We start from the raw sequence: 23,586 nt of genomic DNA, 5'->3' as shown, positions 1-23,586 counted from the left end.
TCTATACACACAATCAGTTACTATTCACCCTCAAAAAGGAAAGAAATACTGGCACATGCTATAAATGGATAAATCCTGAAGACATTATGCTAACTGATATACAGTATGATTCTATTTATATGAAGTAGCTAGAGTAGTCAAATTCATACAGTCAGAAAGCAGAATGGGAGTTGTTTGGGGCTTGGGATAGGAGGAAGTAGAGAGTTACTGATTTAAGGGTACAGAGTTTCAATTTGGAAAAATGAGAAAAGCTCTGGAGATGGATGGTGGTGATGGAAGACTGGTAATGTGAATGCACTTAATATCACCGAACTATATACTTAAACATGTTAGATGGTAAATTTTATGTGTATCCTACCACAATGGAAAAAAAATGAGCTTAACAAGATCTAAGCAAGCTTTGTAAGAAAAAAATAAATTCCTACAAAGCTTTACAAAAAGATATAATAGAAGACTTGACTAAAAGGAAAAAAAATATCAATTTTCTCTCTATTCCTTCCAAATATATATCTATATTTTAGAGTTGGGTATGGGGAGTTCCAGTCCAAATTTCAATTTTTTTTGGTCTTTGATCATGATAAAATATTCTAAATTATTTTCAAAGAGTAAAGCAAGTAAGAACACCTAAGAGAAAATGCTGAAAAAAACAGAGTAATTGAGGAATACTTGTCCTGCTCAATGTTACTACATAATAAATAGTTACAGTAATTAAAGAAATATGGCACTGATATGAAAATAACCAGACAAATTGATGCTGCAGAATATATGGTCCAGAAATGGACCACAGCATACATGAAAATTTAATATATATAATTTATCTCAACAAGAAAGGAAATTCTTTAATAACAAACATGTGGAAAAATATTTAACTTCATCCTTACAAGTAACCAAAGAAATGCACATTAAACAAGCAAAATACTAACTTTTGTATATCAAATTAGGTAACAATTTTTAAAATTATGATAATGCTGATAAGACTGTGGTAAAACACAATCTACTACTTTCCAAAAGAATTGTCACCAGCAGTTTCACTATATGCTCTAAAAATCTTAACATGTTTAAGGTCTTTGATCTGCTCATTCTATTTCAGAGAATAAACTCCAAATACATAATATATGAAAAATTTTGTTCATGATGGCATTAATTAATAGGAAAAAACTAAAAACAATCTAAATGCTCGCTATATGAGAAGGCATATGTGAATTATGGTACTTTTATATAATGCAATATTAAATAGTTATAAAAAGTATTTATGGTAAATACTTATGATAGACTCATACAGGCTTTAAAATATTCAGTTGGCCAAAAATTTTGTTCAAGTTTTTCCGTAACATCTTAACAGAAAACCCAAGAAAGCTTTTTGGTCAACTCAATAGTTTGAAATGATGGTGTGTCCACATGATGGAACATTATGCAGCAATTAAATTATATTTTTGAAGACAATTTTAAAAAACTGATGCAGATAAAAGAAAATAAAAATCACCCCAAATTCTATCACCCTAACCCAACCTTCCCCTTTCACCTACTCTTTGATCTAATTCACGTCTATCTGCTCAGGAATAACTATATCTACACTGCCCTCTTTCAGGAAGTGTTTCTGGTAAGCAGTAGAGTCTAGTGAAGAGCATACACTGGCTGCCTGCACATAGTGAGAGTGATGTGTGACACACAGCCCCCGTGACAGCGACTGAGGGCTGGCAGGACTATCTAGAAAGTACAGATACAGCAAGTTTATGAAAGCTACATCTGAGTGCAGATCTTAAAGATGAGAGGAAAGACAGTCACGTGAAAAGCCTTACAATTATTTCAATCAGCAAGAAAAGCCCTGGATGAGGAAAAGAAAAAGGCCTCTGCCTGCAGTGAGCCAGGAAGAAAGTGCTAAGACATGGCATCCGAGAGGTCAGCAGAGGAGTGACCACGTAGGGCACTGGAGGCCCTGGTGAGGAGGTTAGGGCTTCTATTCTAAGAGCAATAAGAAGTCACTAATGGGTTTTAAGCAACAAAATGTGATATAGTTTCCATTTCAAAAGATTTCTCTAACTGTTCTGAAGAGAATGATGGGTAGAAAGAAAACTCAGAATAGACACTGTTCCAGTGATCAAGGCAAAGGGATGCAGAGCTGTGGTCTATGACGGTGGCAGCAGAGACTGGGTTAGGCGCTCAAGACATATTCCAGAGGTCAGACTGACAGACATGGTTACAGATGGGGTATGAGAGTTGATGACAGAGTAGAAGGGAGTGAAAGTGTTAGTTGCTCAGTTGTGTCCGAATCTTTGCAACCCCATGCTTGTAGCCTACCAGGCTCCTCCGTCCATGGCATTCTTTAGGCAAGAATATAGGAGTGGGTAGCCATTCCCTTCTCCAGGGGATCTTCCCAACCCAGAGACAGAACCCAGGTCTCCTGCACTGAAGGTAGATTCTTTACGCTCTGAGCCATTAGGGTAGAACAGGAAGACTTAATTTTTCACTTGAAAACTGGGTGGTTGATGGAATCATTTAATGAAATGGGGGAAGATCTAAAGAACAATCAGTTCAGTTCAGTCGCTCAGTCCGACTCTTTGTGACCCCATGAACCGCAGCACGCCAGGCCTCCCTGTCCAACACCAACTCCCGGAGTCCACCCAAACCCATGTCCATTGAATCGGTGATGCCATCCAACCATCTCGTCCTCTGTCGTCCCCTTCTCCTCCTGCCCTCAATCTTTCCCAGCATTATGGTCTTTTCAAATGAGTCAGCTCTTCACATCCGGTGGCCAAAGTATTGGAGTTTCAGCTTCAACATCAGTCCTTCCAATGAACACCCAGGACTGATCTCCTTTAGGATGGACTGGTTGGATGTCCTTGCAGTCCAAGGGACTCTCAAGAGTCTTCTCCAACACCACAGCTCAAAAGCATCAATTCTTCAGCGCTCAGCCTTCCTTATAGTCCAACTCTTACATCCATATATGACCACTGGAAAAACCATAGCCGTGACTAGAAGGACCTTTGTTGACAAAGTAATATCTCTGCTTTTAATATGCTGTCTAGGTTGGTCATAACTTTCCTTCCAAGGAGTAAGTGTCTTTTAATTTCATGGCTGCAATCACCATCTGCAGTGATTTTGGAGCCCCCAAAAATAAAGTCTGACACTGTTTCCACTTATTTGCCATGAAGTGATGGGACCGGATGCCATGATCTTAGTTTTCTGAATGTTGAACTTTAAGCCAACTTTTTCACTCTCCTCTTTTTCTTTCATCAAGAGGCTTTTTAGTTCTTCTTCACTTTCTGCCATAAGGGTGGTGTCATCTGCATATCTGAGGTTATTGACATTTCTCCCGGCAATCTTGATTCCCGCCTGTGCTTCTTCCAGCCCAGCATTTCTCATGATGTACTCTGCATATAAGTTAAGTAAGTAGGGTTACAATATACATCCTTGACGTACTCCTTGTCCTATTTGGAACCAGTCTGCTGTTCCATGTCCAATTCAGTGTGTACAAAAGAAAAGATTGTAAAAAAAATTAAAATTTAATTATATCCAAATAGAACTCAAGTTCAAGATACCTATTAAATCTTCATATGGAAATGTCAAATAGGCAGTTGGCTTTACAAGACTGAAGTTCAGCAGAGGTCAGCCTGAAAATATTATTTTGAGAATCACCTCGTTAAAGGAACAAGGCTTGATGACAGTACCTAGAGAAAAGAATCTGGGATCTAACCTTGAGGATTCAAAGCTCAGTCAGAAGAAAAGTTTACAAAGGTCTGGTCAATGAGACAGGTGGAAAGAAATTCAAGAAAGAAGAGTTAGACAATCATATTTGCTCTCTCTGAACAAATAAATTTAAGATGATCTCCAAATAGTGATTGTTGCTTCATTTTTTTGTACATAAAACCATCAAATGAAAGGGTAAGTATAAGAACAGTAAGGTCTGCATGATCTAATAGCATAAGCAGCAAACTTCTCCAATTACCTTGCATGAGGTAAAGCAGTAGCAGCCAAACAAAGATTCTTAAAGAGGTAACTTGAATCCACCAATTGCTGAAGAGTGGAAAAAATACAACTCGAACAAGCCCCTTCCGAGTCAGAGATGTCCATGGAATTTCAGGTTTGGCTTTGGCAAATGTTGAGCCTTTAAATATACATAAAACAAAACATCAAACATTTTCATACACTAACGCCCACTTGTAACACTACACTAAAAACAAGTGAGAGCAAAAATCAGTACATAACTTGTTCAGTTAAAAAGAATCCACTTAGATGTTCCAAACATATACTAACCTCTTGCCTCAGTCACTAGAACAGGAGCTCAAAATAAGTCAGCCTCCTTTGAATGATATACAGTATATTTTTCTTCATTACACAGCAGTAGGTCTCCAAGTTCATCTCTCTCTCACCCTCATGGAAACCTTGCAATTTACATAGCCACATAGTATTAAGCAAAGGGGAAAGAATGCTAAAGCCTGAATGATAAGGGAAGAACACTACTTTTGGGAATTAAAGTATACCATGTAGAGATGATATCTAAGAGGAATCTTTAGCACTCCAAGGAAGTAACATAACGATATACCTAAAAGAAACAAGCCAACTTTAGAACTCACCTCTGATTAAGTCAACATCAATCAAGTCTGCCTTTATGTGACCCATCTTTTTTGGTTTGTTTTTGAAGCCCTAGAATAAAACAAAACAAAAAACCAGAAATAAACAAAGTTTGAAGAATCCCCTTTAAAATGAAAGATAAGCTTACATCTTTTTTCTCTATTCCTGACTCCCTTTTACTGGGTACATTTAATCCTAATGCTCCTTAAAGGAATCTGTCATTAATATTTGTTTAAGTTTTATCAAGTAACGCATGCATATACTTTTATTATCTTTAAAAACAATCAAACAGTACCAAAAGGTCAGTAAGTGAAAAATAGGTAGTCCCCTAACCCACCTTACCCACTTCTCCCAATTTTATTCATTAAAAACAAATAGCTTTCGTCTTTTTTAGTCCTTTTTCTTGTCATTTACTTACATAGGTCTAAATAATATGTTTATACTGCTATTTTTCAATTTACTGATTTTAGAAATGATCTATGCACTCCTAATATGAGAATTAAGCTCTCTTACACAGCACTAACTCCTCCACAACCTAACTTCCACCCAGAAACATTTATCTTCACAATACAGTCAATTAATTTTTGGCAAATCAGTAATCAGTTGTTTATGAATGATTCCTTGTGTGCTGTATTTTTCCATTTATTCTATGATGTCAGTGAAAATAATTTATCAGTTTCCAAAAACTCAAATGCCAGAAAATTAATCAAAGTCTTTTTTTTCCCTAAAGAAGAAAAAAAAAAATTCCTGGAAACCCCCTTCCCAGGACCCTCTATCTTGCTGCTAATTGGACGAGTTGCTGTCTGGGCCTGCTGCACGTCTATCACCCCAGAACTTCTCACTCCCTGACAATCCCCTTCCTGTCTCTGGAGTGAGTCACTGTTTGCTCTATCCATGCTCTTGGGGCACATTCCTTTAGCAGCTTCCTGAGAAAAGGGGTCACAGAAGATCATGTTCTCAATCCTTTTATGTCTGAAAATTTTACTCTACCCTTATACTTAATTAAAAGTTACACTAGAGGATTTCCCTGGTGGTCTAGTGGTTAGGAATCTGCCTGCCAATGCAGGGGACATGGGTTCGACCCCTGGTCCGGAGAGATTCCACATGCCATGGGGCAATTTAAGCCCTTGTACCACAACTACTGAGCCCACACCCTAGAGCCTCTGCTCTGCAACGAGAAGCCACGGCAGTGAGAAGCTGCACACAGCAATGAAGACCCAGTGCAGCCAAAATCAAGAAGAATAAAACAGAGCTACATTAGGTGCAGAACTCAGTTGTTAATCATTTTCCCTCAAGAATTAAGACACTGTTCCATGGTTTTCCAGCTTCCAATGTTGCTGCTGCAAACCCCAATGCCATTCTGACTCCTGATTCTTTGAATGTACACATTCTTTCCTCTTAATCCTCACTTTATCCATGGTGTTCAGAATGATGTCTTTTTTTTTTTTTTTGACAGAAGTAACATTCATGATAAATCATGTACTTTATCACATAATGATGTGCCTTGATACAAGTCTTTTATCATCTACTGTGCTGAGAATCCCTTCCATATAGAAATACATGCCTTTCAGTTTTAGGGACATTTCCTTATAATTGATATTTAAATTTCTTCTAAGACTTTTAACTTTTCTATTTTCTACCTCGTTTGTCTTTTTGTTCTGCTTTCTAGAAATTTCTTCAAATTCTTCTATTGAATTTTTCATTTTGGAGCAGAGACTGCCACCCTGGCCTGCCTGCCATGCCATCCACTGCACATGCTGGGGTGTCACTCCAGGACCTTGTTTCAGACAGGTAAGTTCCCCCATCCATTAAGCCAGTGACGTCTCTGTCGGTGACCCCAAGCTCTTTCTTTGGTCTGGAAGCTGTGCCGAGCACATACGTTGGAGGCCTATGGGGTACAGCCCAATAGAGGAGTGCGAACTCGAAGGCAAAACTATCCTTCACTAGAGTCCTAATGAAGTCCAGACAGGACACAGTGGTGAGTAAGTGTGGTAGAGAGATGTGAACTGATTCTAGGGTTGGTCTGTTGTTGCTTTTGAAGCTAGACTTTGCCATATTTCACCATGGGTTAACTGGAGGTTTAAGGAGAGGGTAGAAGCAAATGTTTCTGGTCTAGACAGCTAGAAACATTTATTAAAGTAGGGAAACCAAGTGTCCCACTTCTCACACTGTTCACTGAACCCAGGGTGGGCAAGGAGTGAGTGGAGAAGCTGGAAGGAAACTTGAGGAGCCGTAGGAACTGCAGACACATTTATTCTCTCTGGGCTCGCGAGGCAGCCGTAACACAGCCATGCTGTATTCTCTGATGGCTGACCCAACAGACACAGCCAAAATGCAGCTGCAAGGGCTTTTCAGGTGAGCTTATATAGGCACACAGAACAAAAGTGGCCCCGTGGCCAAGCAAGTATATCCTGATGCGCATGCACAGTGCTATAAGTGATCTCAGCTATTACAGAACCACGTAAAGTCATTGTTTACAGAATATGGGGTGAGAGGCCGTAGGGCAAGAGCACCAGACCACTGCCATCTTGACCAACTGCTCTTTTCCTACATTCCATCCCTTCAGGGTCTTTTGCCTCACAATATATGCACAGTCCATCTTCCATGATATTCCCTTGGTGAGTTAATGCTGACCCTTGGATCCACGTCCCACAACAGTCAAGGCTACAACAAATAGCACTCATAACCCAGGATACAACCTGGAACTCATGTTACCTGCAAAAGCCCCCACAGGCATCAGGCCCATCCCTTCAGGAGGGGATTTCTGTGCTGTTCACAGTTCACCCACATGATTACATTTTTTTAAATCTGAGGACACACAGAGGACACAGCTTTTTTAATACACTGTTTTAAATCTACATCACAGGACATAGCTTTTACAGTAAACACAACACCAACGTAACAATTTCATTGATGTTGGACGCTTCCATTTCACCAAGTCTTCTGTAACCAACCCGTGGCATATAGTTGGGCTATGCAGGTACCCTTGGGGAAGGACCTGGAACATCCACTGGCATCCCTCCCAAGTGAATGCAAAGTGACACTGGCTCTCAGCTATTATAACTATAGAGAAAAAAGCAGTAGCTGAGTCCACTACACAGTGGTAAGTGTCAAAGCGGCATGCAGAGGTGGCCCCCCTTATTTAGTTCTCTGGGATCCCCCATGAGCATCAGGCTTCTGAACAGGCCACACAGGGGAGTTAAACGGACTGGACTGTAAGCGGGTTGTACAGTGTCCACTTTTGCCAGCTCGGCGATGGTGGCGTCTGTTTCTTCATGGCCACCTGGTGGGTGGTACTGTCTCACAGCGGTCACCCCCCAGGGCGCGGGCAGTAACTGTGGGGGATCCTTTGTACAGTCCCTCACAACAGCCTTCACCACAGGCATTCAGAGGAGAAACTCCCCCACAGAGCTCTGCAACATTAAGACTTGCAGAACATCCATCCCCAAAATATATTCTAGGATCAGGGACACACACACAGTATACACTTGCACAGGGAGGCATCCAATGTCTAAAGGTAAGGACACAGCTTTTTACCTGAACCATCTGGCCGCCACAGCCGTCAGTGTGCGCACTGTGACTGGGAACTGCTCTGCTTGCCACAGACAAGCCTGCATTCAGCACTGGGGTCAGCCAGGGCCATCACTCTCTGTATATCAGCCAGTGACCAGTGAATAGCCAGTTCCACACGGGGCCTCCCGTCCCCGCTTGGGCACTGTGGGTGGGCATGTTGGCCTGAGCCCTATTCAAAGTGGAAAAGGGCATCTGAAGGAGCACCCTTGGGCACCATAGAATATGTTAACTGAACTGTGCGTATCTCTTGCTGTGTATGCGTCTCCCATTTGGTAAACTGCTGCTCGGGTCTCAGTTGCTTCCACACCTCTAGGCGTATGTGCTAGGTCAATTCAGTCGTGTCTGATTCTTTGCAACTCTATGGACTGTAGCCCACCAGGCTCCTCTGTCCATGGGATTCTCCAGGCAAGAGTGCTGGAGTGGGTTGCCATGCCCTCCTCCAGGTGGTGTTCCTGACTCAGGGATCAGACCTGTGTCTCTTATGTCTCCTGCATTGGCAGGCAGGTTCTTTACCACTAGCACCACCTGGGAAGCCCCTCTAGGAGTATAGCATTGGGCTGCTTATCAATTTTATTTCTGTCAATTCCCACTGCCAGTAAATCGGCCCACATCTGCATTTACATCACTTGGACAGGGTCTTTACCAGATCAGTCCCCCTTCGGGATCTTCACACTCCTAAAACCTTTGGCCTGTCACCACCCTCTATTTCTCCCAAGGTAGCCACCATCAAGGTGGCCTCATAGATGGGGTGCCCCACATAGGGTGCAGAATAACAGAGATCCAAAAGAGGTGAGTGGGGCATTGTTCAAAATAGCATCTCACATGCTACCTATAAAATGCTTGTCATCTGAGCCCCAGGTATTGAGGTTAAACATCAACTGCTTCATGCCCAATTCTCTCATCACTTGAGTCAGTATCCAGGAGCTCTTACATGTTCGCCCACATGGTGTGGATGGCAGCGTGAGATCCACTCTAACAGGGTGTGTTTGGTTAGATGCACAAGCACTCTGCAACCTTTGTCTCAACAAGAGGTGAGTCGTTATAGATGCTAACTGCTCTATCTCATCCCCAGAACAAATGATACCATCCACCCCTGCATCCCAGAGTTGCAAAAGCCACGCTGCCAAGGGTTCCCCTTCTTTTGCTGAAACTGCTTACCCAAGTTGACCAACTCCATCTGAGTATATGGTCGATATGCTGTGAATTCAGTCACACTGGGGGCCCCTTGAGGCTGTCCCCCCACCCCAGGCCATAGGTTGCTCATTCTTGACTTTCTACTGTACAACAGGCCTTGTGACAAGCGGGGATCTGTGGTCTCGATGTTCATCATCATCCAAGCTCCTTCCCCAGCAACTACACTCGGCATCTCAGCATCAAGCCCCCAGAGCTTTGAACTGTGTCTGTGAGCATCTGTGCTGTATCTCAGTGTATTTTATGCATCTGATGGCAAGATACGTTCTAAGATAATTACTTCATCACTTTATGCTATTTTGGCTTACAAAAAGTTTCATAGGAATGCTCTACTTTTGGATAATGGGGGAAACCAGTAGATTCATATTTACTGAATATATGTTTTATTTTATTGACACATAAACAATGGTTTTGCAGGAAAGACTCAGGATCTGACAGTTATGATAACTTTGCTGTTTATGATGACTCAAAAGCAAATTTTTAAATTATCTTTTGTGTTTCAAAATCCTGGTGTGCCTAACAGTTTTATTTCATTAGTATTAATATGGAAAATTGTTCCAGAGGACTGGATAAAGAAGATGTGGTACATATACAGAATGGAATATTACTCAACCACTAAAAAGAAGGGAATAATGCCATTTGAAGCAATGTGGATGAACCTAGACAGTGCCATACCGAGGGAAATAAAACAGAGAAGGAGAAATATTATGGAATCTAAAAAGAAATGATACAAATGAACTTACCAAACAGAAGGAGACTCACAGACTTAAGAGAATGAACTTATGGTTGCCAGGGGGCAGGGACAAAGAATGGGAAGAACGGATAGTTAGGGAGTTTGGCATGGACATATACACACTGTTATATTTAAAATAGGTAACCACCAAGGACCTACTGCACGGCACTTGGAACTTTGCTCAATGTTATCTGGCAACCTGAATGGGAGGGGAATTCAGGGGAGAACGGATACATGCATATGTACGGCTCAGTCCTTTTGCTATTCACCTGAAACTATCACAACATTGTTTGTGAACTGGCTACACCCCATTACAAAATAAAAATTTTTTTAAATAAGTAAAACTATTTTTAAAAGATGAATTTTAATTTTATGCTCAATCAATACTCATATATGCTAGTTCCTGATTAAGTTTTTTAGATATTTAACCATTAAAATAAAAATAAAAGGTTAGAATAATTTGATGTTTCTCTATTTTAGATATTGAGCCAATATTGATCTTTAGTTCTGTTTAACTGAATAGATGCAGCCAAACAATTTAAGTGAATCCTATATTTCTATCCAATTAACTACAAACCGTAGACTTTACCAAAAAAAAAAAAAAAAAAGGTTTAAAACTCTAAATGCAACAAAGTTAAGTCTAAGAAGGAATCAAATTTTGAAAATTAGACATTTCAGGAGCAAAAATAGCCCTCTAGAAAAGACATGTGCACTAATTTTTGAAATATGCATAATATGGGAATACAATGATCTTGTGCTACATTTGAAATCAGAAATGAAATTTTTAAAAGGAAAAATATCATTGAATTGTATTCTACCAGACATAGGTCTTGTGGATATCTGCATCAGTACTATTCTAACTAAAGATGCTTAAAGTGCCTTAACTTTAGAGCCAAATTAATTTTTCTACTTTCTTGCTTTCTAGACTTTCACCTACAATGTTATAGAATCAGAATTAGCATTAACTAGAGGTAAATACCGAATTATGAAAAACTTACTTAACAATGGAAACACATTCATTCATTCTTTAGTCAACAAACATGCAACACGCTTCTTCTCTATGCCAGACACTCTACTTGAGCTCAGCATAGAGCAATAAGGAAGTCAAAAGCATGGCTCCATCTTCAGAGTGTGCACAGCACAGAAGAGAAAACAGATAATAAAGCCAAACATTTGAGGGTTCCTCAGGAAAATGTTCCCCGAAACTCCCTCACCACTGTTTCTTTCCTAGGAGGACGAAGTGGATTTGCATTAAAGATTTACAGAGCATGGCCCTGCCCACCAGAGCAAGACTCAGTTTTCCCCAGAGCCAGTTCCTCCCATCAGGAAGCTTACACAAGCCTCTTATCCTCATCCATCAGGGAACAGACAGAAGAAGCAAGACTATAATTCCACAGTCTCCAGAATGAAAACCACAATCACAGAAAGCTAACCAAAATGATCATATGGATCATAGCCTCACGTAACTCAATGAAGCTATGAGCCATGCCAAGCAGGGTCACCCAAGACAGATGGGTCATGGTGGAGAGTTCTGACAAAAACATGGTCCACTGGAGAAGAGAAAGTCAAACCACTTCAATATTCTCACCTCGAGAATCCCATGATCAGTATGAAAAGGCAGAAAGATATGACACTGGAAGATGAGCTGCCCAGGTCAGAAGGTGTCCAATATGCTACTGGGGAAGAATGGAGAAATAGCTCCAGAAAGAATGAAGAGGCTGGGCCAAAGCAGAAATGATACTCAGTTGTGGATGTATCTGGGTGCTGAGAGGAAAGTCCAGTGCTATAAAGAATGATACTGCATAGGAAGCTGGAAAGTCAGGTCCACAAATCAAAGTAAATTGGACATGGTCAAGCAAGAGAAAGAGTGAACATCGATACCTTAGGAATCAGTGCACTAAAATGGATGGGAAGGGCAAATTTAATTCAGATAACCATTGTATCCACTACTGTGGGCAAGAATCCATTAGAAGAAAGGGAATAGTCTTCATAGTCAACAAGAGTCAGAAATGCAGTACTTGCGTTCAGTTTCAAAAAGGACAGAGTGATCTCGGTTTGTTTCCAAGGCAACCATTCAACATCAGAGTAATCCAAGTCTATGCCCCAACCACTGATGCCAAAGAAGCTAAAGTTGAATGGTCCCATGAAGAACTACAAGAGCTTCTAGAACCAACACCAAAAAAAGATGTCCTTTTCATTACAAGGGATTGGAATGCAAAAGCAGAAAGTCAAGAGATACTTGAAGTAACAGGCAAGTTTGGATTTGGAGTACAAAATGAAGCAGGGCAAAGGCTATACAGTTTTGCCAAGAAAATACACTGGTCAGAGAGAATACCCTTTTCCAACAACACAAGAGACGACTCTACACATGAACATCACCAGATCGTCAATATCAAAATCATACTGATCATATTCTTTGCAGCCAAAGATGGTGCAGCTCTATACAGTCAGCAAAAACAAGATCTGGAGTTGACTGTACCTCAGATCATGGGCTCCTTATTGCCAAATTCAGACTTAAATTGAAAAAAGTAGGGAAAACCACTAGGCCATTCAGGTACGACCTAAATCAAATCCCTTATGATTATACAGTGGGAGTGACAAATCGATTTAAGGGATGAGATCTGTTAGACAAAATGCCTGGAGAACTATGGATGGAGGTTCATAACACTGTACAGGAGGTGGTGACCAAAAACATCCCCAAGAAAAAAGAAACGCAACAAGGCATAGTGGGTGTCTGAGGAGGCCTTACAAATCGCTGAGAAAAGAAGAGGATGGAAAGGCAAAAGAGAAAGGGAAAAATACACTGAAATGAATGCAGAGTTTCAGAGAATAGTAAGGAGAGATAAGAAAGCCTTAAGTGAACAATACAAAGAAACAGAGGAAAAAAATAGAATGGGAAAGACTAGAGACCTCTTCAAGAAAATTAGAGATACCAAGGGAACATTTCATGCAAAGATGAGCACAATAAAGGACAGAAATGGCAAGGACCTAACAGAAACAGAAGAGATTAAGAAGACGTGGCAAGAATACACAGAAGAACTAAACAAAAAAGGTCATAATGACCTAGATAACCACGATGGTGTGGTCACTCACCTAGAGCAGATATCCTGGATTGTGAAGTCAAGTAGGCCTTAGGAAGCATTACTACAAACCAAGCTAGTGGAGGTGATGGAATTCCAGCTGAGCTGTTTCAAATCCTAAAAGATAATGCTGTGAAAGTGCTGCATTTAATGTGCCTGCAAATTTGAAAAATTCAGCACTGGCCACAGGACTGGAAAAAGTCAGTTTTCATTCCAATCCCAAAGAAGGGAAATGACAAAGAATGTTCAAACTATTGCACAGTTGTGTTCATTTCACATGCTAGGAAGGTTATGATCAAAATTCTTCAATCTAGGCTTCAACAGTAAACTGAGAACTTGCAGATGTACAAGCTGAATTTAGATGGCAGAGGAACCAGAGATCAAATTGTCAGCATCTTCTGGATCATGGAGAAAGCAAGGGACTTCCAGAAAAACATCTACTTCTGCTTCATTGACTACACAAAAGCCTGTGACTATGTGGATCACAACAAACTGGAAAATTCTTAAAGAGATGGGAATACCAGACCACCTTGCCTGTCTCCTGAGAAACTATACACAGGTCAAGAAGCAACAGTTAGAACTGGCATGGAACAACGAACTGGCTCAAAATTGGGAAAGGAGTACAACAAGGCTGCATATTGTCACCCTGCTCGTTTAACTTCTATGCAGAGTACACCAAGTGAAACGCCAGGCTGGATAACTCACAAGCTGGAATCAAGACTGACAGGAGAAATATCAACAATCTCAGATATGCAGTTGATACCACTCTAAAGGCAGAAAGCAAAGAGGAACTAAAGAGCCTCTTGATGAAAGTAAAGAGGAGAGTGAAAAGGCTGGCTTAAAATTCAACATTCAAAAAACTAAGTTCATGGCATCTGGTCCCATCACTTCATGGCAAACAGATGGGGAAAAAGTGGGAACAGTGTCAGATTTTATCTTCTTGGGCTCCAAAATCACTGCGGACAGTGACTGAAGCCACAAAATTAAAAGATGCTTGAAAGAAAAGCTGTAACAAACCTAGACAGAATATTAAAAAGCAGAGACATCATTTTGCAGACAAAGGTCCATATAGTCAAAGCTATGGTTTTTCCAGTAGCCTTGTATGGGTGTGAGAGTTGGACCATGTAGAAAGCTAAGCACCAACGGATTGATGTTTTCAAACTGTGGTGCTGGAGAAGACTCTTGTGAGTCCCTTGGACTGCAAGATCCAACTACTCAATCTGAAAGAAAATCAACACTGAGTATTCATTGGAAGGACTGATGCTGCAGCTGAACTCCAAAATTTTGGCCACCTGAGGTGAAAAGTTGACTCAATGGAAAAGACCCTGAAGCTAGAAGAGATTTAAGGGCAAGAGTGGAAGGGGGCGTCAGACGACGAGATGGTTGGATGGCATCATCAACTCAATGACATGAGTTTGGGCAAACTCCAGGAGATGGTGAAGGACAGGGAAGTCTGGCATGCTGCAATCCACAGGGTACAAAGAGTCAGACACAACTTAGTGACTGAACAACAAAAAGAACAGGACAAAAGTCATTAAGAAATTGATGACCAGGACTTCCTTGGTGGTCTAGTGGTTTAGACTTCGCCTTCCAATGCAGGGGATATGGGTTTGATCCCTGGTCAAGAAGCTAAGATCCCACATGCTTCATTGTTGATGTTCAGTCGCTCAGTCATATCCAACTCTTTGCGACCCCATGGACTGCAGCACACTGGGAGAAATATCAATAACCTCAGATATGCAGATGACATTACCCTAATGCCAGAAAGTGAAGAAAACTAAAGAGCCTCTTGATGATGGTGAAAGAGGAGAGTGAAAAAGCTGGCTTAAAACTCAACATTCAAAGAACTAACACAATGGCATCTGGTACCATCACTTCATGGCAAACAGATTGGGAAAAAATGGAAACAGTGACAGACTATTTTCTTGTGTTCCAAAATTGCATGTATCGTGGCCCAAAAAAAAAGTAATTGATGACCACTGCTCTTGAGTCAGATGAGAATGAGAAAGCCACTAGATACTTTCATATGTGATACTTTCATATGCCTCTCATGATACAGTACAAAATGCATTCCTAATCAATGTAGGAAGAGATCCGCATGCCTCTGAAAAGTTCAACGGGACTAAACCTTGGGAGCTGTGAGTGACTGTCCCTCTTGGCCACAACCTCACAGCCCAGGAAACAATTATAGGAGGAAACTAGATGCCCCTGCACTAGCTGCTAGAGCAGTGGTCTGGAAATCTTCTGCAGAACTGAGGTACAGCTGTATTTAGCCCACTCTATTGTTTGTACCCCACAGAGCAGTGTACCATCATCAAAGCTCAGAACCACCTGACCAATGTAGTTCCTACTTTCAGGCAGAGGCGCTAAAACACTCAAATACTGATGCAGTACCGCTGGACTCCATATTTAACAAGGAATAAAAGACGAATGAAACCTTGCTACACAATTCTCTCGTAGTGTGCTGAAATGTTCACTTTATTGCCACTGATTCTATACTACTGTATAGTAGTCAGGCACAAAAAGGGAAGTCATCTGGTTTACAGTAGATGATGAACAACAAAACAACAATTACAAGGCAAGTACAGCATAATAGGAATATGTGTAAAGGACACCTAACTCAGATTTAAGAAGGCAAAGATTTCTAAAGAAGATAATACCCAAGACTTGGAAGGGTGTATGACAATTTGCAAAGAAAGGACATGAGCTGTAGCAAAAGGGGAAATTAAGAAACGTATATGAAGGTTTCCCTGGTGGCTCAGTGGTAAAGAAGTCACCTGCCAATGCAGGAGACCAGGGTTTGATTCCTGGTCCGGGAAGATCCCACATGCCGCAAGCAACTAAGCTTGTGCGTCACAACTATTAAGCCTGTGCCCTAGAGCCCAGGAGCCACAGCTACTGAGCCCATGTGCCAGCCTAGAGCCCGTGCTCCACAACAAGAGAAGCCATTGTAACAAGAAGCCTGCACATCACAGCTAGAGAGCAGCCCCCGCTCGCTGCAACTTAGGAGGAAAGCCCATGCAGCAACAAAGACCCAGCACAGTCAAAAATAAATAAATAAAATTACTTATAAAAAAAATAAAAGTACATGAGACGACCTAGAAACAAGATAGCATGACAAAAACTAAATAAAATTCAAGAAAGCCTAAAGCAGAGTGGAAGTGAAAAGGGGTTCCGGTATGAGAGAGAAACTGGGGAGGTAAGGAGAAGCCAGATTTTGAAGATTATAATCATGCTGAGTGTGCACTTATTGTAAAGATACAAGGAAGTCAGACAACTGTTTTAAATATGAGAAAAATAATCATATTTCTGTTAAAAACAAAAACAAATTAACAATAAACTGGCTTCAGTAATTACTGAGGGTTGAGAGGGGGAACAAGGGGCAGAGAAAACAGAAAGTTAAAAAAGTGACTCCGGTAACCTAGATCAGGAGTGGACAGACTGTCTCTAAAGGGCAGATGGTATTTTAAGGTTTGTGAGCTATACCACCTGTGTGCCAATACTCAACTCAGTCGCTGCTGCACAAAAGCTGACTTAGACACAGACAATGAACGTGTAAAGCATGAAGCCTACAGTGGTCTAGGCATTCTGGCTGCAGGCAATAGCTTGTGAAACAAATGAGTGGAGACAACAGGTCAGTCCAGGCAATCAGAAGCATGACCTGGGAGAAGTATTCATAGCCAAAATACTAGACAGAAAATCCAGAAGTCTTGGTAATTCAAAATAGGGATCAGTGTGAAGATGAGGCCACAGAAGAATTCCAAACCCCAACTCAAGTACTCTAACTGCTCAATGAATAGGAAAGAGAAGGCACAGGGCTGGCCAACAGAGGGAAAGTCACAGTCCTCTGGCCAAGCTGGAAATCTGTGGGGTAAGGAAGGACTCCCCTATCACAGGAAGGCACTGAGAGTCACATGACAAAAAAGTATAGACATAACAGTCTTCTTACAGGGAAGGATTGAATAATCAGAAAACTTAATACATATTTAAGTCTAACTTCAAAGTTCATGCCTAAACGTTGATGACACTTCTTGTTTTTGCCAGTGGTATAAATAAAATATATTTTATTCTAGAGCTTGCATGCCACAACTAGAGAGCCCACATGCAGCGATGAAGACCTCACATGCCACAATTAAGACTCAGCGCAGCCAAATAAATAAATAAATATTTTTTAAAAAAACATGATTTAACTTTAAGAAAGTAATTTTATTTTATTTGGATAAATATCCAGGGAGAGGAATTATTCAATCATAAGGTAGTTTTATTTTTAAGTTTTTGCAGAGCCTCCACATTCTTCCGTAACAGCTGTTATCAATTTACATTTTCAACAACAGTATACAAGACCTCCCTTTTCTCTGTATCCTCACCAATGTTTATTATCTTTTATTTCTCTGATAATTTTAGCAGGTTACAAGGTGATATTTCACTGTAACTTTGATTTACATTTGCATAATTATTAGTGGAAACAATGCCCTGTTGTGGATGTGTCTGGTGGTGAAACTAAAGTCCAATGCTGTAAAGAATGGTATTGCATAGGAACATGAAATGTTAATTCTATGAATCAAGGTACGCTGGATGTGGTCAAACAGGAAATGCAAAGAGTGAACATCAACATTCTAGGAATCAGTGAACTAAAATGGACAGGAATGGGCAAATTTAAGTCAGAAGACCATTATATCTACTATTGTGAGCAAGAATCCCTTAGAATGAATGGAACAGCCCTCATAGTCAACAAGAGTCCAAAATGCAGCACTTAGGTGCAATCTCCAAAACAATAGAATGATCTTGGTTTGTTTCCAAGGCAAACCGTTCAACATCACAGTAATCCAAGTCTATGCCCCAAGCACTTATGCTGAAGATATGAAGTTAAATGTGTCTATGAAGACATACAATAAAAAGATGTCCTTTTTATCACAGGGGATTGGAATGCCAAAGTAGGAAGTCAAGAGATACTTAGGGGAGTAACAAGGCAAGTCTGGCCTTGAAGTACAAAATGAAGCAGTGCAAAGGCTAATTGAGTTTTGCCAAGAGAATACACTGGTCATAGCAAACACCCTTTTCCAACAACACAAGAGACGACTCTACACATGAACATCACCAGACAGTCAATATCAAAGTCAGATTGATCATATTCTTTGCAGTCAAACATGGAGAAGCTCTAAATAGTCAGCAAAAACAAGACCTGGAGCTGACTATAAGATTATCATGAGCTCCTTATTGCAAAATTCAGACTTAAATTGAAGAAAGTAGGGAAAATCACCAGGCCATTCAGATACGACCTAAATCAAATCCTTTATGATTATACAGTGGAAGTGACAAATCATTCAAGCAATTAGATCTGATAGACAGACTGCCTGAAGACCTATGGATGAAGGTTCGTAACACTGTACAGGAGGTGGTGATCAAAACCATCCCCAAGAAAAAGAAATGTAACAAGGCAAAATGGTTGTTTAAGGAGGCCTCCCAAATAGCTGAGAAAAGAAGAGAAGCAAAAAGGCAAACAAGAAGGAGATATACCCAACTGAATGCAGAGTTCCAAAGAATAGCAAGCAGAGATAAGAAAGCCTTCTTAAGTGAACAATGCAAAGAAATAGAGGAAAACAATATAATGGGAAAAACTAGAGATCTCAAGAAAATTGGAGATACCAAGGGAACATTTCATGCAAAGATGGGCACAATAAAGGACAGAAACGGCAAGGACCTAACAGAAGAGATTAAGAAGAGACAGCAAGAATACACAGAAGAACTAAACAAAAAAGGTCGTAATGACCCAGATAACCATGATGGTGTGGTCACTCACCTAGAGTCTGACATCCTGGAATGTGAAGCCAAGTGGGCCTCGGGAAGCATCACTACAAACCAAGCTAGTGGAGGTGATGGAATTCCAGCTGAGCTATTTCCAATCTTAAAAAGATGATGCTATTAAAGGCTGTACTCAATATGCCAGCAAATTTGGAAAACTCAGCAGTGGCCAAGGACTGGAAAAGGTCATCTGCATTCCAATCCAAAGAAGGGCAGTGCCAAAGAATGCTCAAACTACTGTACAACTGTGCTCATTTCACACGCTAGTAAGGTTATGCTCAAAATCATTCAACCTAGGCTTCACCAGTATATGAACTAAGAACTTGCAGATGTACAAGGTGGATTTAGAAAAGGCAGAGGAACCAAAGTTCAAATTGCCAACATTTATTGGATCATAGAGAAAGCAGGGAATTCCAGAAAAACATCTACTTCTGCTTCATTGACTACACAAAAGCCTTTGTGTGGATCACAACAAACTGTGGAAAATTCTTAAAGAGATGAGACTAACAAACCACATTATTTGTCTCCTGAAAAACCTGTATGCAGGTCAGGAATCAATAGTTAGAACTGGACATGGAACAATGGACTGGTTTAAAATTGGGAAAGGAGTATATCAGGCTGTATATTGTCACCTTGCTTATTTAACTTATATGCAAAGCACATCATGCAAAATGCTGGGCTAGAAGAATCACAAGCTGGAATCAAGATTGCCAGGAGAAATATCAATAACCTCAGATACAAAGATTATACCACTACCATGCTAATGTCATGTCAACTAGATGAAGCCTCCATAAAAACCTCAATAGTCTGTATGGGGTTCAGAGGGCTTCTAGGCTGGCGAACATACACACCAGTAGAGTAACACACCCCAAACTCCACAGAGACAGAAGCTTCTGTGCTCAGGACTCTCCCAGATCTCACCCTAAGTATCCCTTCATCTAGCTATTCATCTGTACCCTTTATCATATTATTTAATAAACTGAAAATTTTTGAGGAAGTGTTTCCCTGAGCTGTGTGAGCCACCCTAGGAAATTAATCAAACCCAAAGAGAAGATTATGGGAACCCCTGATTTGTAGCCAAACTGGACAGAAGTTGGGGGTAATCTAGGACCTACTTCTTGCAGTTGGCGTCCCAAGTGGGACAGGAGCAGTCCTGTGGGACCAAGGCCTTTACCTGTAGGAGCTGACACTATTTCCACGCACACAGTGTCACAACTGGGTTGAATTGCAGGACACCCAGCTGGTATCACAGAGAATTGCCTGGTGTGGGAAAAAACTTCCATACATTTGGTGACCAGAAGTGGTGTTTTGTGTGAATAAGGGAGACTCACAAGAGAAACACAGGAAGCAGACCGAATTGAAATTCTCTAAATTTAGTTCTCAAATTTCATAATAATGCTGATTACTCAAACAATCCTTTTGATCTGTAAATGTGTTTATTTCAGTACTGGGGAAGTTTTTAAAATATTATTTATTTGATAATTACTTCTCCTCCTTGTATTTCTTTCTCCTGGAACACATACTAGTTGGATGTCAGGCTTCCTGCATGAACTGTACTCATTTTTTAACATTCTTTTTCCCTATTCTTTCATACGATTTTTCTGGGAAATGGCCTCAAGTTTATCTTCCAACTTTTCTACTGAATTTATTTTTGTTACTTTTATTTTCTGGTTCTCTTTTTCATCTATAGACTTTAAAATAGTATCCAGTACTTTAAATATATTAATTGTATCTGTAAAAATAGTATTCTTAAAATTCCTGTATCACTTTTTAAAATCTCTTTCCATCTTTTTTTAGGTCTCAGATATTTGAGCATTTTCAATTATCCATTTACACTTAAGAGCAAGGCACTATCATGCTGAATACCCATTCAGCGTGCAGCGGAGCGGGGACAGGGGAGGCTCTTGAACAGTGGCCTCACTGTAGAGGGTAGCCAGACATTTCATCACTTCCAATATCTTAAGCCTTTTCGGTCAGCTTGTGCTAAAAGAAATTCCAGTCTTCTGTTTAGAGATTATAAACCTGGCCACCAGCCTTTTACTTGATCTCCTTTATTAGTCCATTATTTCACCTCATTTTCATTTGTGTATGGTATTCTGGAATCTGGAACTTCTCTGGTTCAGCCTCTCCATAAAGCAAACTTTAATCTTCTGTCAATGGATGATACGGGTGGCTATGAGGTTGTGGAGAATGAGGAGGAGGATCTGAGGATAAGTCTATTGCCCCTAATACATATGCTCAAACAATCCTACTTTCAGTTCTATAATACCTTACACCTGCAGATAGACCTGGTGCATCTAATTCCTGAGTCTTTCAGAAATTAAATACAGGGACTTTCTTCCCTTAACTTTTAAATTGAACAATAGTTGATGTATAATATTATATAAGTTATAGATATACAATATAATGATACACAATTTTTAAAGGCTATACTCCATTTATAGTTATTTTAAAATATTTGCTATATTCTTCGAGTTGTACAATATATCCTTGCAGCTTATTTTATAGATAATTATTTGCATCTCTTAATTCCCTACTACCATATTGCCCCTCTCTTCTTCCCTCTCCCCACTAGTAACCACTAAATACAGGTGTTCTAAAACAGGAAGTTTAAACTTACATTTCTTTCAGTTCTTGAGGGCTGATTTTTTTCTTATTTATTATAATTTTAGAGGAGTTTCAGAAGAAACCAGACAGAGATTAATGTACATATTTCAACTGTCATCTTTAATGAGGAGTCTCATCTGTCATGTACCCACCATTCCCGTTCAAGAAACAAAATATTACAAATACAGCTGAAATCACCTGTGTTTCTGATTAGCCATTTAAAATTTTCTAGGTGTAAAATCATATTTTCAAATACTGAAAATATATATAGAAAAATGAAGGAAAAAATTAAAATATTTTAAAAGCAAAGATAATAGTAATTAGAATGCTTTGCTAATCTTAACAAATATCTCAGCCAGCATGTTAAGTAGTAATAGAGACCATTCTTATTTTATTCTTTTGGTGGGGGAGGGGGACCAAGTTGAGCTTCATCACTGAAAATAATCTTAGATTTAATATATTCTCTTAATTAAAAATTTTAGAAGACAAATTTCATTGGGAATATACATGAATTTCTTGTGTACTACATTATGATCTCTCCTGTTTTTTTTCTATTGGTGTGATTTAAGAAAATAGCCATAGTGAGGTGTAATTAATACTGTACAAAACTCATTCGTATTTAGGTATAGTTTTAGTAATTAACTTGGTAGATTTCTGGTAAATTTAGAGAGTTGTGCAACCATTATCACATTCAAATTTTAGAACATTTCCCTCATTTGAAAAATAAGAATGGCAATAAATCTGTATTCCTATCCCCCAGCAATAGGCAAACACCTATCTGCTTTCTATTTCTACAGATTTGCCTTTTCTAGAAATTTCATGTAAACTGAATCACAGAATATAGTCTTTTGTGTCTGGCCCCTTTTACGTACATAACATTTTTGAGGTTCATCATGTTGTAGCATGTATCAACAATTTTTATTGCTGAGTCATATTCCATTGTATGGATATAAAACATTTATTTATCTACTCACAAGTTGATAGACATTTGGACTTTTTTCTAGATTTTTTGGTAATTAGGAATAGTATTGCTATGAATATTTGAATATGTTCCTCTGTTTTTATTTCTCTCACATAGGTAACTATATAGAAATGCTGGGTCATATGAGAAGTATGTATTTAAATTTTTAAAAAACCATCCAACTAATTTCCACTTTCCATTTCCACCAGCAGTGTATGATAATTCTAGTTCCTCCATGTCCTGGCCAACACCTGGTAAGGTTAGTCTTTTTAATTTTAGTCATTATAAGAGGTGAAGTGAACAATGCAAAGAAATAGAGGAACACAATAGAAGGGAAAGACTAGAAAGACAAGAATGGGAAAGACAAGAAAATGAGAGATTCCAAGGGAACATTTCATGCAAAGATGGACACAACAACGGACAGAAATGGTATGGACCTAATAGAAGCAGAAGGTATTAAGAAGAGGTGGCAAGAATACAAGAAGAACTGTACAAAAAAGGTTTTAATGACCCAGATAACCACGACGGTGTTATCAGTCACCTAGAGCCAGACATCCAAGCGGACCTTAGGAAGCATCACTATGAACAAAGCTACTGGAGGTGATGGGATTCCAGCTGAGCTAATTCAAATTCTAAAAGATGATGCTGTTAAAGTGCTGCATTCAACGTGCCAGCAAGTTTGGAAAACTCAGCCTTGGCCACAAGACTGGAAAAGGTCAGTTTTCATTCCAATTCCAAAGTAGGGCAATGGCAAAGAATGTTCAAAATACCACACAACTACACTCATTTCATATGCTAGCAAAGTAATGTTCAAAATTCATCAACCTAGGCTTTGACAGTACCTGAACCAAGAACTTTCAGATGTACAAGCTGGATTTAGAAAAGGCAGAGGAATCAGAGATCAAATTGCCAACAACCATCAGATCACAGAAAAAGAAAGGGAACTCCAGAAAAACATCTACTTCTGCTTCATTGGCTATGCTAAAGCTCTTGACTGTGTGAATCACAACAAACTGTGGAAAATTCTTAAAGAGGTGGGAATACCAGACCACCTTACCTGACTCCTG

General features: G+C 39.8%; 1 protein-coding gene across 8 annotated transcripts in view; it reads right to left on the bottom strand.

Moving 5' to 3' along the window:
- PHTF1 (putative homeodomain transcription factor 1) overlaps positions 1-23,586 on the bottom strand; it is a 77,937-nt gene that overhangs the window by 44,459 nt on the left and 9,892 nt on the right. For all 8 annotated transcript variants that reach the window (XR_006267999.1, XR_006267996.1, XR_006267994.1 and 5 more), the window contains exons 4-5: positions 4,575-4,644; positions 3,947-4,105 (exon numbers count right to left, since the gene is read on the bottom strand). Coding sequence is in view for 1 of the 8 variants with exons in the window: in XM_043460191.1 (XP_043316126.1) it covers positions 3,947-4,105; positions 4,575-4,644 (229 nt within the window). In the remaining 7 variants the exon portion in view is untranslated. The remainder of the gene's footprint in view (positions 1-3,946; positions 4,106-4,574; positions 4,645-23,586) is intronic.

The sequence above is a fragment of the Cervus canadensis genome, chromosome 2 (genome assembly GCF_019320065.1).
Source record: "Cervus canadensis isolate Bull #8, Minnesota chromosome 2, ASM1932006v1, whole genome shotgun sequence".
Lineage (NCBI taxonomy): Eukaryota > Metazoa > Chordata > Mammalia > Artiodactyla > Cervidae > Cervus > Cervus canadensis.
This window is presented reverse-complemented; position numbering and strand designations above follow the sequence as displayed.